At 37.7% G+C, this 16,409-nt stretch overlaps 1 protein-coding gene across 3 annotated transcripts in view; it reads left to right on the top strand.

Annotated features, from left to right (window-relative positions):
- Positions 1-15,052, top strand: part of pdgfd (platelet derived growth factor d) — a 144,403-nt gene extending 129,351 nt beyond the window's left edge. For all 3 annotated transcript variants that reach the window (XM_063054094.1, XM_063054095.1, XM_063054093.1), the window contains 2 exons: positions 246-460; positions 12,681-15,052. In XM_063054094.1, the coding sequence (XP_062910164.1) occupies positions 246-460; positions 12,681-12,812 (347 nt within the window). In that variant the 3' untranslated portion in view covers positions 12,813-15,052. The remainder of the gene's footprint in view (positions 1-245; positions 461-12,680) is intronic.
- Positions 15,053-16,409: the final 1,357 nt, after the last annotated feature.

The raw sequence follows: 16,409 nt of genomic DNA, 5'->3' as shown, positions 1-16,409 counted from the left end.
GTATATTCAAATAATTATTAAACATGTTCATTTAAAAGAAAATAGCAGAATTGTGCTATCATGGTGCATAGTTTAATGGTTGTAGCTAATGGAACTATTGTGACAAATTTCTCAAAGGTCTTGTTTTCCAAATGTAGAAATACTGAAAATGTTAAAAGATGAATATTTTCTGAACCCAGTTACAAGAAATATTTATATTTTTAAGACCAAAGTCTAACTTATTTTCATTAAATCTCTTTTTGTAGCTGACTTGAACAGAATGAATAATGATGTAAAACGCTACAGCTGCACCCCTCGAAACTACTCGGTTAACCTTCGAGAAGAGCTGAAGCAAACAAATGCCGTGTTCTTCCCTCGTTGCCTTCTTGTTCAACGTTGTGGTGGGAACTGTGGCTGTGGTACCGAACACTGGGGATTCTGCAACTGCATGCAAGCCAAAACTGTTAAAAGATATCATGAGGTATCTATAACTAAGTTATATTAACCAACACAATGACATAAATCTAATTGTTCCAGAAAGCCATTGCATTATTTTTTTTTCAGATGCATGGCAACACTAAGAGTATGCAGATAGCAGCGTATACTAGAGTGCATAATGTGTCTGACTGCAGAACCACTGTTCATTGCAGTATTGTCATCTTATAATATCTTTTGGTAACTTCCTGCTACTGACATCCCAAAAATTCATAAGAAGGAATGTATGAACTGAGGTACTCAGGCCATGATTTTGATCGCTTCAATTGATAGGAGAGGAACTTTGATATAGACATTTACGAAGGGATGTCTGTGTTCTTTCACCACTTACCTTGTAGACAGAAATTAAAAATTATTGAGACACTGTGTGAGTATGCCTGCTAGATTCAAGCATTGGCAGGGTCATTTTAGCTCTAAAATAGCTTTTATAAAATTAATTTATGATACACGGGTGCCACAAGCAAGGCAGATATTTATTACCCCATTCAGATTTGACGAATGCCGGTAAGCATATCAGCAAGGGGTTCAGTTGGCAAAGTTAGCTCGGCAATGCAGCCATGTGCATCTTAAATTCTTTCATCCCTGTGCTTAATCCTATTTGTTGCTGAACTAAGTGACATGTTGGACCATTCCAAAATAACATTTTCTTAGTTCGTAATGTGGGTCTGGACTTACATATTAAACAGGCAGAAAAAAAAATGCAGATTTCTTATCCTGAAGAACAGTGAACTGGATAGTTTCTATGACATTCCAGAGCTTTTGTGGTTACTGTTGTTGATGCATAAAATATATTATTTAATTCTATATTAATTTGATTGACACATTTCAAATTCCTCTGCTGCCAAAGTGAGACTGAGAAATTTTGTTCCAGATCATTAGTTCAGTCCATGGGTGTAAATCCTACAATTTAACTAGCATGTCTCCAAACCTTGGGGCACTTCTCTAGCTGTGACAAATCTTACCATCATATTTATAGACTTAATCCTTGAAAAATAATCCAGAACCTTCAAGTATTGGACATAAATTGTCACTGATTTAATCACATCAGGATTATATCAAGCTTCTAAAGCTGATTTATATTCATGAACTAATATGCGATGTAAAAGGGAAAATTAAAATTAGAAACTGCTTGTCTTTTGAGTTTAACTTCATGCAGAAGTCCAATCACATCTTTTAAATTCTGACATTTTACATCTGAGAATATAAGATTACTGCTGAGGCCAATTATACTGAACTGTGAAACAGCTCAAACAGGGTAAATTAGTTTTATATATAGACAGGGAGCAGTTATGCAGTTGCTTCAGCTGTAGTCTTGATCACTCAAAGCCCTTTTTGTGCTATTAAGCTGAAAGTGTTTTTTTACATCATGAAGTTAGAAAGGACTTGGTTGAAAGCTCTTTTTGATATTTCTGATACTCAGTTTGGAAATTGCCATGTTCTGAGTAAATAGAAAGGCTCTAAGATATTTTTCACAAGCAGCTCACAGATCCCAACTTACTTAAGCCTTTCCAATAAAAGTAACCATGAGTAATGTTTCAGTTATTGCAGAAGCTCGGGTAATCAAAGATTAAGTAGTTGAATTACGCCAATCACACTGTTAGTAAGGATTCTTTGCTGTGTGAAAGAAAAGGAAGACAATTTTTGAATTGGTCAATTTTAGGATCAAGACTGAAGTATTAACACTTCTGAACATTATACTGATTACCAAAATCATTCACAGTATGCAGGTTGGGATACTGGAAGTTTTCATCCTTTCAGTGACATTAGGTTCCCTAAAACATTATTGACTATAACTTTAGTTTAATGAGCATTTCAGCAATAGAAATATTTGATGCCTTGAATCGTTCAGCTTGTACTTATTAAAAATATGCTTAGAAGCAAACTTTATCCAACTGCACTTTCCATTAGAGAATCATGAAACATTTGAAAGAGACTATCTCATTTAACAACAATGCCCTCAAGTATTTAGCATTCGTTTTATATAGCTGCATCGTCGAGCTAACGTTGCCAACTGAACTCCTTGCTGATATGCTTACCGGCATTCATCAAATCCATGCCGAACACTGTGAAGCAAGGGAAAAGAAGTAACAGAATGAAGTGTTACAGAGAAAGTGCAGTGCAGGAAAACAATAGACTGCAAGGACATGACAGGGTAGATTGTGAGGTCAAGAACCCACCTTATTGTACTAGAGATCTATTTACTAGTTGTACAACAGTACAAGAGTTCTGCTTAACAGTTGGATAAAAGCTGTCCTTGAACCTAGTGGTACATGCTTTCAGGCGTTTGCATAATCTGCCCAGTGGGAGAGGAGAAAAGGTAGAATGTCCAAAGTGGGCGTAGAATTTCTTTGACTGTGTTGGCTGATTTTCTGAGGAAGCAGTAAGTGTAGTCCCTGGAGGGAAGGTTGTTTTTCATGATGTTCTGAGCTCTGGCCAAGACTCTCTGCAATTTCTTGTAGCTTTGGACATACCAGGAGGCTTTCAATGATACATCTGTAAAAATTGGTGAGGATCAACAGGACATGCCAAATTTCTTCAGCCTCCATAATAAGTAAATTATGTAATGAACTAGATTTGATTAGGGAGCTTAAGGTAAGGAAACTGTTGGGAGAAGTGATCACAATATGATAGAATTCACTCTGCAGTTTGAGAGGAAGAAGCTGAAATCAGATATATCAGTATTACAGTGCAGTAAAGGGAATTAGAGAGACATGAGAGAGGATCTGGCCGAAAGGGGGAAGTGGTCCTATGCAGGGAGTACTGGGAGATAGAGAAGAGGCTTATCAGCAAGACCTCCAAGGTAGTATTCTCTGGATTATTCCCAGTATCATGTGCTAGTCAGGGCAGAATAGGATGACAGTACAGATGACTGAGTGGCTGAGGAACTGGGCAGGTTTCCAGATTTCTGGATCATTGGGATCTCTTCTGGGGAAGGTATGATCTTCTCCGACTGAAGGCCTGTGACTAGTGCAGTGCCACGGGGATCGGTGCTGGGCCCACTGTTGTTTGTCATCTATATCAACAATCTGGGTGATAATGCCGTTAACTCGATCAGCAAATTTGCGGATGACACCAAGACTGGGGGTGTAGTGGACAATGAGGAAAACTATGGTGGCTTGCAGCTGGATCTGAATCAGCTGAAAAAAATGGTAGATGGAATTTAATGAAGACAAGTACAAAGTGTTGCACTTGAGGAAGACCAACCAAGGTAGGCCTAAAATAGTGAAATGTAGGGCATTGAGGAGTGTGGTTGAACAAAGGGATCTGAGAATACAGTTGCATAATTCATTGAAGGTGGTGTCCCATGCTGATAGGGTTATAAAGAAAGCTTTTGGCACATTGGCCTTCGTAAATCAAAAGTATTGAGTACAGGAGATGGGATGTTATAACTAAATTGTATAAGATGTTTGTGAGGCTTAATTTGGAGTATTGTGTGCAGTTTTGGTCATCTACCTACAGGAAAGACGTAAATAATGTTTAAAGAGTAGAGAGAAAATTTACAAGAATGTTGCTGGGTCTGAGAACCTGATTTATATGGAATGCTTGAATAGGTTAGGACTATTCCTTGGAACATAGAAAATAGAGAGGATATCTGATAGAGGTATACAAAATTATAAGAGGTATAGATAGGGTAAATGCAAGCAGACTTTTCCACTTAAGAATGGAGGGAGGCAGAAGAAAGGAAATTATAGGACGGTTAGTCTGATTTCAGTGGTTGGAAGATGATGGAATCTATTATTATGGATGAGGTTTTCAGGTACTTGGACACACGTGATAAAATACTTTATACTTTATACTTTATTGTCACCAAACAGTTGATACTAGAGCGTACAATCATCACAGCGATATTTGATTCTGCTCTTCATGCTCCCTGGAATACAAATCGATAGTAAATATTAAAAATTTAAATTATAAATCATAAATAGAAAATAGAAAAGGGAAAGGAAGGTAGTGCAAAAAAACCGAGAGGCAGGTCCGGATAAGCCAAAATGAGCGTGGTTTCCCTAAGAGGAAATTTTGCCTGACAAATCTATCGGAATTATTTGAGGAAATAACAGGCGAGATAGACAAAGGAGAGTCAGTGGATATTGCTTACTTGGACTTTCTGGCCTTTGACAAGGTGCCACACATGATGCTGCTTAACAAGATAACAGCCCATGGTATTACAGGAAAGATGCTAGCATGGATAGAAGATTGGCTAACTGGCAGGGGGCAAAGAGTGGGAATGAAGGGGGCTTTTTCTGGTTAGCTGCCGGTGACTAGTGGTGTTCTGCAGGGGTTATTGTTGGAATCACTTACATGTCAATGATTTGGATGACGGTATTGATGGCTTTGTGGCCAAGTTTGCGGATGATACGAATATAGGTGGAGGGGCAGGTAATGTTGAAGAAGCAAGGAGTCTGTAAAAGGACTTAGACAGATTATGGGGATGGGCAAAGAAGTGGCAGATGGAATACAGTGTAGGGAAATGTATGGTCATGCATTTTGGTAGAAGAGATAAAGCTGAAAAATATTTTCTAAACTGGGAGAAAATTCAAAAACCAAGAGGTGCAAAGTCCTTGTGTAGGATTTCCTAAAGGTTAATTTGCAGTTTGAATCAGTATTAAGGAAGGCAATTGCAATGTTTCCCTTCATTTCAAGAGGACCAGGATATGAGAGCAAGGATATGATGTTGAGGTTTTATAAGACATTAGTCAGATAGCACTTGGAGTATTGTGAGCAGTTTTGGGCCCCTTATCTAAGAAAGTTGTGTTGTCATTGGAGAGGGTTCAGAGGAGGTTCATGAGAATAATTCTGGGAATGGAAGTTTATATATGGAGGAGCATTTGATGGGTCTGGGCCTGTGCTTGCTGGAGTTTGGAAGAATGAGGTGGAATCTCATCGAAACTTATAATATATTGAAGCACCTAGATAGAGTGAATATGGAGAGGATGTTTCCTATAGTGGGAGAGTCTAGGATAGGAGGGTACAGCATCAGAATAGACAGACAACCAATTAGAACAGAGATGAGGAGTAATTTCTTTAGCCAGAGGCTGATGAATCTGTGGAATTCATTGCCACGGAAAGCTGTAGATACCAAGTCATTGAGTATATTTAAAGAAGAGGTTGATAGGTTCCTGGTTAGTCAGGGAATAAAAGGTTACGGGGGAGGCAGGAGATTAGGTTTTAGAACGATAATAAATCAGCCACGATGGAATGGCAGTGCAGGTCAATGGGTCAGATGACCTAATTCTGCTCCTACGTCTTATGGTCATGTATAATGCAAGTGTTTAGAATGCGTAACTTTCTTCTAAAGTTACTGCTTTATGAACAGTGGCTACAATGCCTTTGTAAGTTTAGCCCCAAAGAAGTTGTATTTAGATAGATAGATAGATATACTTTGTTGATCCCGAGAAATATTGGGTTTGGTTACAGCCCTACCAACCAAGAATAGAGCATAAATATAGCAATACAAAAACCACAAACAATCAAACAACAAAATGCAAACTATGCCAGATGGAAAGTAAGTCCAAGTAAATTGGTAAAGTACAGTTTCTAAGATAAAACTATTTTGGTAATGCCCTGTATTTTATTTTTTGCATGATAGTCTATTTGCCTGAACATAGGATATCAGGGACCTTTTCCTTCAGCTAAATACATAAAAAGCAAAAATATAATTATTATGCAAAATTGGATACATAATTTCTGGTCACATATTTCAGAAGTTTGGTAACTAGGACATATTTCAGAAGTTTGGTAACTAGGATGTAGTGGGAGTGGTGAAAATGTTGTCAGTGTTTGACTCATTCAGAGTGTTGGCAGCAGAAACTGGTTAAAAGATCATTGGACACATAACACTGCGGCTGTGCATTTATGCAGTTGTAGAATCATAGTCATAGAGCTCTAGAGCATAGAATCAGCTCCTTCAGCCCATGTAGTCCATGCCAAACTATTATTCTGCCTCATCCCATCACCATAGCATCCATATCCCTCCTATCTAAGTACTTATCCAAACTTCCAATAGCAGCTCGTTCTGCATTCTCACCGTCCTCTGAGTGCAGAAGATCCCCCTCATGTTCCCCTTAAATATTTCACCTTTCACCCTTATCTATGACCTCTAGTTTTAGTTTCACTCAATCACAATGGAAAAAGTCTGATTTGCATTTACTCTATCCATAGCCCTTGTAATTTTGTGTATCTCTATCAAATTTCCCCTCAGACTCCTGTATTCCAGAGAATGAAGTCCTGAGCTGTTTAACCATTCCCTGTAATTCAGGTGCTCAAGTCTCTCTACTCTTCCAATCTTATTGCCATCTTTCCTGTCATTAGGCTACCAGAACTGCACACACCACTCCAAGTTAGGCCTCACCAATGTCTTGTATAACGTCTTATGCAATTGCAATTGCAATTTATGCTGTTATAGCATCCCGAAACCTGCATTCAAATTCTACCATGGCAGGTGTGGAACTTACATTCAATGTGACAATTTGGAATTTGGTGGGGGGGGGGGTGCGGGGGTTGGGGAAGAAAACTAAACTTCATTTTGATGAACTTGAAGAACTATTAAATTGTCATTAAAGCTCAGTTACTTTCAGGGAAAGAAATCTGTCACCGTTAACTGGTCAAGACTATCTGAGGCCAATGCAGAGCAATAAACAATACAAATCTCAGGAGGTTGTTGAAGCTTATCCCAGTCTTTTCCTAGTGACTTGGCATATTACTCTTGGAAGCTATTTCTACTCCTCTTCATGCCTCTCTCAGGATATCTCCAGACTCAGATGACTCAGCTCCTATTCTCAGCTTCATCTACAAGGTTGTAGGTTGATGTTTGTAAAACTGGAGCTTGGTCCCTCACATGCACTGCCTCCTTTGCTGCCAATCAATTCCAACCGCAAAAAAAAACATTTGCAGAAGTCTCCGACTTTGTAGAGAATGACCTTTAAAGCTGAGCCCAGGCTCAATTAGTGAATGAGTTGATGAGTGGTGTCCTATATTTAGTCACTAATCATCAAAATCCCTTTATCAAAAAAGAAAGGCAGCACTGTGCATTCAAAATGTCCATTGACATTTACAGAGCCATCACAACCAAATACCATGTCAAGCCTGCAAGGTGACCACACTATTTAACTCTCTCTAGGTGCAATCCAATTCCTAACAATTTACTACAAAACTGAGATGAAGAGATTGTTCTTGCTAATCTTATATGTGCATTCATATCTCTGTGCTGAATAACTTAGAAATGCAAGGGGGTATGGAATAGGGATGGTAATTGATTTTATTTAATTTAATATTTAGACCATAAGACATAGGAGCAGAACTAGGCATAGGAAACCTCACCTCTCAGAATCATTGTGTGTCATAACTGGCAAAGTTCTGCTTTAACGAGTCAGTCATGGTAACAAAATACATTCTTCCCCCCTGAAACACATAATCCTGCCTTGATTCTTCATAGAAATGCATCTGTACCTACTTTCTGACAGTTTTGCTAAATGCTGGGAAGCTGAAATAGATTTAAAGTTCTGCCATTACATGTGGTTTTAATGGATAATGCTGATAATTTTTCTGTTGACGTCATTCTATTCAGCGTTAGATGTTGGAAAGCTTGCAAGCTTTATCCAGGAGAAAAACAATTTCTACCAATTACATTAGCTGTGTTTTTGCAAGTATATTTGAAAGTTTAAATTTGTAATAATGCAAAAAGTTCTCTGACTGACTGTGAGAAGTGTTTGTAATGACAAATTGTTAATATTCCAAATTGATTCTTCTACACCTTCGCACTATTCTCCAGAAAAAGTGTGAAGTTATGAATACAGCAATAATTCTGTGAGAACTTGTTTTCTTAACTCCATTGAAGTGTGTGCAGTTCCACAGTCTATATTGTGTTGATGTGTTCATATACTTGAAGTTTAGAAAAACACAGGCAGCAAGGTAGCTCAGTTCCATATTGACCATCCCATTAGAATAACCAGTTTACTGGGTTAGGTTACATGAACAAAATTAGAAATATAGGCATGGCTATTTTTGATGCATGGCTCACTTGAAAATTTCCTCCAGTGTAACGTGCTATATCACAGCTTAATTTACCTGAATTCAACAATTCTTTCCATCCATGTCATATTGTTGAGCATGAGGGAAAAACTATCAATTAAAACTGCTTCCTTTTGTTATAATCTCAATGGCTCTCCACACGGCTTTAGACCACCTGGACAACACAAACGCCTACGTCAGGATGCTGTTCATCCACTGTAGCTCAACATTTAACATCATCATTCCCACAATCCTGATTGAGAAATTGCAAAGCCTGGGCCTCTGTCCCTCCCTTTGCAATTGGATCCTTGACTTCCTAACCGGAAGATCACAATCTGTGCAGATTGGTGATAACATCTCCTCCTCGCTGGTGATCAACACTAGCGCACCTCAGGGGTGTGTGCCTAGCCCACTGCTCTATGCTCTTTATACGTATGACTGTGTGGCTAGGCATAGCTCAAATACTATCTATAAATTTGCTGATGATACAACCATTGTTGGTAGAATCTCAGGTGGTGACGAGAGGGCACACAGGAGTGAGATATGCCAACTAGTGGAGTGGTGCCACAGCAACAACCTGGCACTCAACGTCAGTAAGACGGAAGAGCTGATTGTGGACTTCAGGAAGGGTAAGACGAAGGAACACATACCAATCCTCATAGAGGGATCAGAAGTGGAAAGAGTGAGCAGCTTCAAGTTCCTGGGTGTCAAGATCTCTGAGGATCTAACCTGGTTCCAACATATCGATGTAGTTATAAAGAAGGCAAGTCAGCAGCTATACTTCATTAGGAGTTTGAAGAGATTTGGCATGTCAACAAATACACTCAAAAACTTCTATAGTTGCACTATGGAGAGCATTCTGACAGGCTGCATCACTGTCTGGTATGGAAGGGCTACTGCACAGGACCGAAAGAAGCTGCAGAAAATTGTAAATCTAGTCAGCTCCATCTTGGGTACTAGCCTACAAAGTACCCAGGACATCTTCAGGGAGCAGTGTCTCAGAAAGGTAGCATCCATTATTAAGGACTTCCAGCACCCAGGGCATGCCCTTTTCTCACTGTTACCATCAGGTAGGAGGTACAGAAGCCTGAAGACACACACTCAGCAATTCAGGAACAGCTTCTTCCCCTCTGCCATCCGATTCCTAAATGGATATTGAATCTTTGGACACTATCTCACTATTTTTTTAATAGACAGTATTTCTGTTTTTGCATGTTTGTTTTTAAATCTATTCAATATATGTAATTGATTTACTTGTTTATTTATTATTATTATTATTTTTTTTTCTCTCTGCTAGATTATGTATTGCTGCTGCTAAGTTAACAAATTTCATGTCACATGCCGGTGATAATAAACCTGATTCTGATTCTGATTCTGAAGCAATACTTTCAAATGTAGATTTATTAATATGGGTATTAACATTTATGTAAAAGCATATAGTATGTTTGCAAGACACTTGAAGATATACAGTAGCTCTCCCCACACTGCATAAATGTCACAATCAAGAGAAAATCTGCAGATGCTGGAAACCCAAGCAACACACACAAAATGCCGGAGGAACTCAGCAGGTCAGGCAGCATCTATGGAGAAGAGTAAACTGTCGACTTTTTGGGCCGAGTCCCTTTGGCAGGACTGAAGAAAAAAGCTGAGGAGTAATTTAAAAGGTGGGGGAGGGGGAGAGAAACACGAGGTGACAGGTGAAACCTGAAGGGGGAGGAATGAAGTAAGGAGCTGGGAAGTTGATTGGTGAGATGAGATACAGGGCTGGAGAAGGGGTGTCTGATAGAAGAGGACAGAAGGCCATGGAAGAAAGAAAAGGGAGGAGGAGCACCAGAGGGAGGTGATGGGCAGACAAGGAGATAAAGTGAGAGAGGGAAAAGGGGATGGGGAATGATGAAGGGGGGGGGGGCATTACCAGAAGTTCGAGAAATCAATGTCCATGCCATCAGGTTGGAGGTTACCCAGACAGAATGTAAGGTGTTATTCATCAAGTGTGACCTCATTACAACAATAGGGAAAGCCATGGATAGAGGTTTTGGAATTAGAATGGGAAGTGGAACTAAAATGAGTGGCCACTGGGAGATCCCATTTTTTCTAGCAGACAGGGCATAGATGCTCGGTGAAGCGGTCTCCCAAACTACATCAGGTCTTACTGATATACTGGAGGCCACACCAGGAGCATAACTGCACAGATGTATTTTGTTTCTGACCAGACTACAGCTGAAGCAGAGTCACAGTGTCGCACCACACAGAAACAGGTCCTATGGCCCACTGTGCTGATCTTTATTCCCATCTACACTAACCCAATCCCAGTAACATAAGAGCTGTAGCTTTCTATGCTTTGCCTTTTTAAGTTCTGCTCAAATGCCTCGTAAACACTGTTATTGTATCTGATTTCTTTACCTGTCTGATAATGCACTCAATATCAACTCATCTTCTAGAATCCCTGGAAAACTGCTTTGTCTCACCTTAAACATATGCTCTCTTGTTTTGATACCTCATGGGAAAAATGGGTATTTACTCTATTGATATCTTTCACAACTTTATATATTTCCATCAAGACATCCCTTGGCCTCCTTCACTCCAGGAGGGAAAAAAAGCCTGGCCTATCCAACGTCTGCCCGTCACTAAAGTCTCCCAATCAATGCAAATCCTGGTGGATTTTGGTGAACGCAGCAGGCCAGGCAGCATCTCTAAGAAGAGGTACAGTCAACATTTCGGGCCGAGACCCTTCGTCAGGACTAACTGAAAGAAGAGCTAGTAAGAGATTAACTGAATCAAATCTCTTACTAGCTCTTTCAGTTAGTCCTGTTGAAGGGTCTCGGCCCGAAACATCGACTGTACCTCTTCCTAGAGATGCTGCCTGGCCTGCTGCGTTCACCAGCAACTTTGATGTGTGTTGCTTGAAATTCCAGCATCTGCAAATTTCCTCGTGTTTGTGTCCTGGTGGATTTTTTCCGCATTTTCTCCAGCACAATCATATATCTTTAATAGTGAGGTAACAAGAAATGCACACAGTATTCCATCTGTGGCCTTACCAGTGTTTTTGTAAATTTGCAATATAATGTCCCAAATCTTATATTCTTTGCCCCACCATAGGAAGACAGGCATGCCATGTGCCATCTTCACATACCTACTAACATGTAGTGTCATGTTCAGGGAACTATGAACTTGGACCCTTCGATCTCTCTGTTTCTTACTGCCTTACCATTTACTAATATATCCTGACCCCACTTAATGTGAAGTACTGGATATGTATAAGCTAGATATAACCTCACTTGCTACATGTCCATTTGTATAAATTTACCTCACATACCTAATGCAATAGTGAGCCATTTTGTTTGATGCACTGTTCACCATTTGAATTTCTCTAGTTGTCAATATCTCATAAAGAAGCTCAAGAAATAACACTTTAGGGGTGGTCTACAAGGTTATCACTACACTTTAAACTTAAATAAGGTTTGGTAAACATGTTTATTATCTATATTGGATATAATTCAAATTGCCCAGCTGGATAAATGACCTCTCTATTTCTTAGTACTGCATGTTCTGATTCAAGTATTTTTCAGACTGTGAATCACATTGTTATTCATGTTTTTTACAATTACATTTACTTTGATCCAATAATATTTTGTGGCTGCCTTTCTCTGTGGTTTTTCTAAACAGGTTACTTCAAATTTTATCTTAATAATAAGAAAAATCAAAATACTGTATAATCACACAACAGGATATACTAAATGGTATCATGTAGAATGGTGGATAATTGTAGTTGGCTATAAATAGTGAAGTTCTAGAATCTGTACTAGACTGTTCACATACTTTCCTCAAACTATAACCGAAATTATCACTTCGTGGCAAAAAAAAATTAGTAGAAATCTTGGTGTTAATAGCAATTAACTCATTCCTTTGGGTTTGTGTCATTTTCCCCAGACATGGAAGGGAATAGATTCTGTGGAAGTGTATTGCGTAGAAAGATGAGATAGATTAGAAGGTGTGTAAGTTTGATTATTTTTTCACTTAAGCAAATACCAGTATTAAGGATTAGGCAGAGTGCCCTATTTAAATGCTATATATTCTGTGTATTTACATTATTTGTACTTATTTACCTTATGAGTACAGGATCAGATTTTGGTGTAAGAATGTCAAGGCAGCAAAACCATCCTATTTGCTAAAGGTATGTTTTTGTTTCTGTTTCTTAGGTGTGGAGATTTATTCCCGAACCTGGTCAAACACGCAGGCGAAGCAGAAGTAAGAACATGGCCCTTGTTGATATCCAGTTGGATCATCATGAGCGATGTGTCTGCAACTGTAGTTCCAGACCACCCCGATAAAAGAAAAAATGAGAGAAGCTTTCAAGGACCTTATACTTAACAGGATTGCATTTGTGTATAGATGATTGCTGGCATCAGAGTTAATATTTTCCAAGATTACAGAAAGTAATAATTGCAGTGCTTGAATATATTCTTTAACTAGCATTGTGGCAGCAAAACTTTCATAATAATGCCTTGCTTCTTGCAGTCAGTACATTATGAGACTGAGTTTTATTAATGCATCCAGATTAAATGCAAGACAATCCAGATTTTTTCCCTAATGTTTGGAATATCATTTAAATCATTTACTTGGTTTAAATCTGAGACTTTGTTCATTTTAAGGCAGTGTTTGAGGAGAAATTAGTTGTTAAATGTCAAAAAATGCTAGAAATAGTCAGGAAGTCAGATAATTTTTGACAGTATTGAAACAGAGTTTATAGTCAATGGCCTTTCATAAAAGATTTATAATAAAATAACATCCAGCCGGATTGTTAGTTCTGTTTCTTATTCCACAGAGTTTACTGATCTGTCGAGTATTCCTAGCACTTTCTGGTTTTATTTCAGATATCCAGCTTCTGCAGTATTTTACATTTGTTACAATTTATTCACAGGTATGGCTTTCCCATTTTCAAAAGCACCTTGGAAGTTTCACATTGCAATAATGTTTAAGTCATATAACATGTTATACTGCTTATTGGAAACTGCTTTTGTGAAATTATTTAAGGTTAAAATGTTCTCAGGCACTTTGTTTTATTATGGCTTGGATTTCTTTCAACTGCTTTTAATCACTGAACATGTAAAAGATATTTAAAGGTCTTTTTTCTTCCAGTCCATTGTAAGTCTGCTGAAGTATAATGTAAGTTTTTAAATATTGTTGGCCAAGGAAATTGTCTTTATTTCTATTTTTTGGGGTTTGTGTTATATTATCTGATACAACAGATGATAATCAACCTCCACAATTCCCCTTTTAGAGAACAGAACTTCTTTTTTAAATTAAGTAAAAGGATTGACAGTGTCTCTTGGTGTGATCAAACCTCAATGTAAAACTTGCGTTGGGTTCATTCTCCATGTGTTTTAAACATGAAAACTATCCTTTGGTGGAAAATGTAAGGTCATCTAATGTCAATAAAACAGACTCAGATTTGGCATGAGATAATATTCGAGATATGGCATTTTAAATTGATATCATTTTGTTTTGTTCCTAAATAGACAAATAATTGGACTAGTATTTTCTAATCGCATTTATAATTACACCAAATCTTCAAGTATTACATGCACAAATCAATATGAACATCTATCAGTGGTACCAGGCTTTTCACATCTTCACATCTGTTCAATTCAAATCTTTATCAGACCAGAGGAACAATTATTTCAGCCAATTTCTAAATGTTTGATCACTACTTCCATCATTTTAATGGATACAGTGCACAACAAAGAGCATAAACAAATGTCATATGCCTTTGTCAATACCAATTTACTTACTGACGACATTAAGGAAAAATGAAAAGGGTAATGTATTTTAGTTTAAGTCTTTAGTGGGTTATCATGTTTGAAAATGTTAGAGTTTTTTCTCTAATAACTCCAAAATGACAGATTATAAAACATACTGAATTTTTACTGACATTTTTCCATAATCCTTTAGAATCAAATAAGTATGGTGAGTTGAATTTTGAATGATACATATATACAAATGATTTGATTAATGGAATAGGTTTACTTGAGCAGTTCACTTGCACATTATTATAGTGCTGCCAAAGTAGGATCATGAATATATAAGGCTTTCTATACTTTATAAAGTAATGCAATATTATTTTGAATTCATATCCAAAAGCATCTTTCTTAATTTCTTTATCTCATCCATCAAATTACATATTACAAAATAATCAACATCCATAAAAAGTAATCTACTAAGAAAAAAATTGTTTCATCATAAGAATATACAATTTTTAGTTTCCTCTATGTTGTATAGTAATATGCTCTACTATAATGTTCCTACACAAGGGCTGAGAGCCTTTAGAACAATTCTGCAGGGTCCTGGGATGCCGTTTTTGTTCTTGCAATAAAAACAATTTCCTGAAGTGCAATTCTTGTATGTTAACACAACTTATTTTTAATTATTATATAGAGCATTTCAAATAGCTTCTTTTGATTTTTGTATGTATTATTGTTATTGATTAGAATTATCTTGTGCTCTTGTTTTGATGGAATGTAAAGACTGCTTGAGAAAGGGAATTGTAGAGGATTATTTTTTGTTATAAAATAAACTAAAATTCTCAATTTTAATATCTATGTTGCTTCCTAGCTAATTCAAGAGTTTACATGATAGCTAAAAATTAACATAGGGAAATCAACTCTAAGTTTGCACATACATGTTGAGAAAGACCAGCATCTAAAAAAAGTAGCTGGATGTCATTGCCTTTTAGGCACCTGCAATCTTGATTAGTTTCTGAAATGGTAGCTAATTGTAGTGCAAGTTGATCACTTGTCATTGGAGTGCAGAATTCCATATTGAGAGGTCACTGGCATTATTCTGGCTGGTGTAGTCCCAACCTGGTAAAGCTACATGCTCATGACACCTGCTCACAGGAGGAAATCTGCAGATGCTGGAATTTCAAGCAACACACATAAAAATTGCTGGTGAACGCAGCAGGCCAGGCAGCATCTATAGGAAGAGGTACAGTTGACATTTTGGGCTGAGACCCTTTGTCAGGCCCGAAACGTCGACTGTACCTCTTCCTATAGATGCTGCCTGGGCTGCTGCATTCACCAGCAATTTTTATGTGTGTTTCATGACACCTGCTACTATCTTACAAAGGAGAAGAAAATGTGTGTAGGTCTCTTAGAAAAACCTCTCCCCTCCCTAATTTACCAGTGAATGACAAACTGGAAATATTTTGGACACATCTGCCTTTCTGGCCAGAAGGGAACTGTATCTGCGAAATTTGATGGCAGTCATCACTTCTCAGCCACTGGCAATGTGATCTTTACATTGCTGTGTGATTGGAAGTTGGATGTAGCATGTTTCTTGTATCTGAGAGGCCCTTCACACTGAATAAAAGTCACCTCAAATATTGTTCCCAAGATAGACACAGAAATATATTTTAAGTCATTCTAAAACTTTTTTTGAACTGCAGATAGAAGAAAGAAGGGTGTATCCTTTACTGAAAAACTTTATTTTTCCTGTTTCTTTTTTTAGTCTGTCAGCAAAACAATATCTAATTTTTATATAGATCCTTGGCTGTATGATTTGAAATGACAGTAAAATCATTTATGAGTAGACTATCTATAAAAGAACATTATTAATATTTAATGTTCCCATAAATATGCTGCAGTCATCATAAAAGGCCCATCAAGAATATAAATAATTTCACTTATTAAACATGCAAGGAATACTCTTCTTTTTCTGGCATCTATAATCGCTTGTTATATTGACCATATACATATGATAAAATGAACATAATATTGATGGATTGGTCCTAAGGAAGCATTAACAACAACAATTTGCATCCATACAGTGCATTTACTGTGAAATATCATCCTAGGTGCAAAACACTGCAAGAAAAACTGGAACTGGATTCTGAGCTGAAGAACCCAAGTCATTAACCTAAAGCTTAATCA

This window comes from Mobula hypostoma, chromosome 7, assembly GCF_963921235.1.
Source record: "Mobula hypostoma chromosome 7, sMobHyp1.1, whole genome shotgun sequence".
In the NCBI taxonomy this organism is placed as follows: Eukaryota; Metazoa; Chordata; class Chondrichthyes; order Myliobatiformes; family Myliobatidae; genus Mobula; species Mobula hypostoma.
Note: the sequence above shows the minus strand (reverse complement) of the source record. Positions and strands in the feature narration are given on the sequence as shown.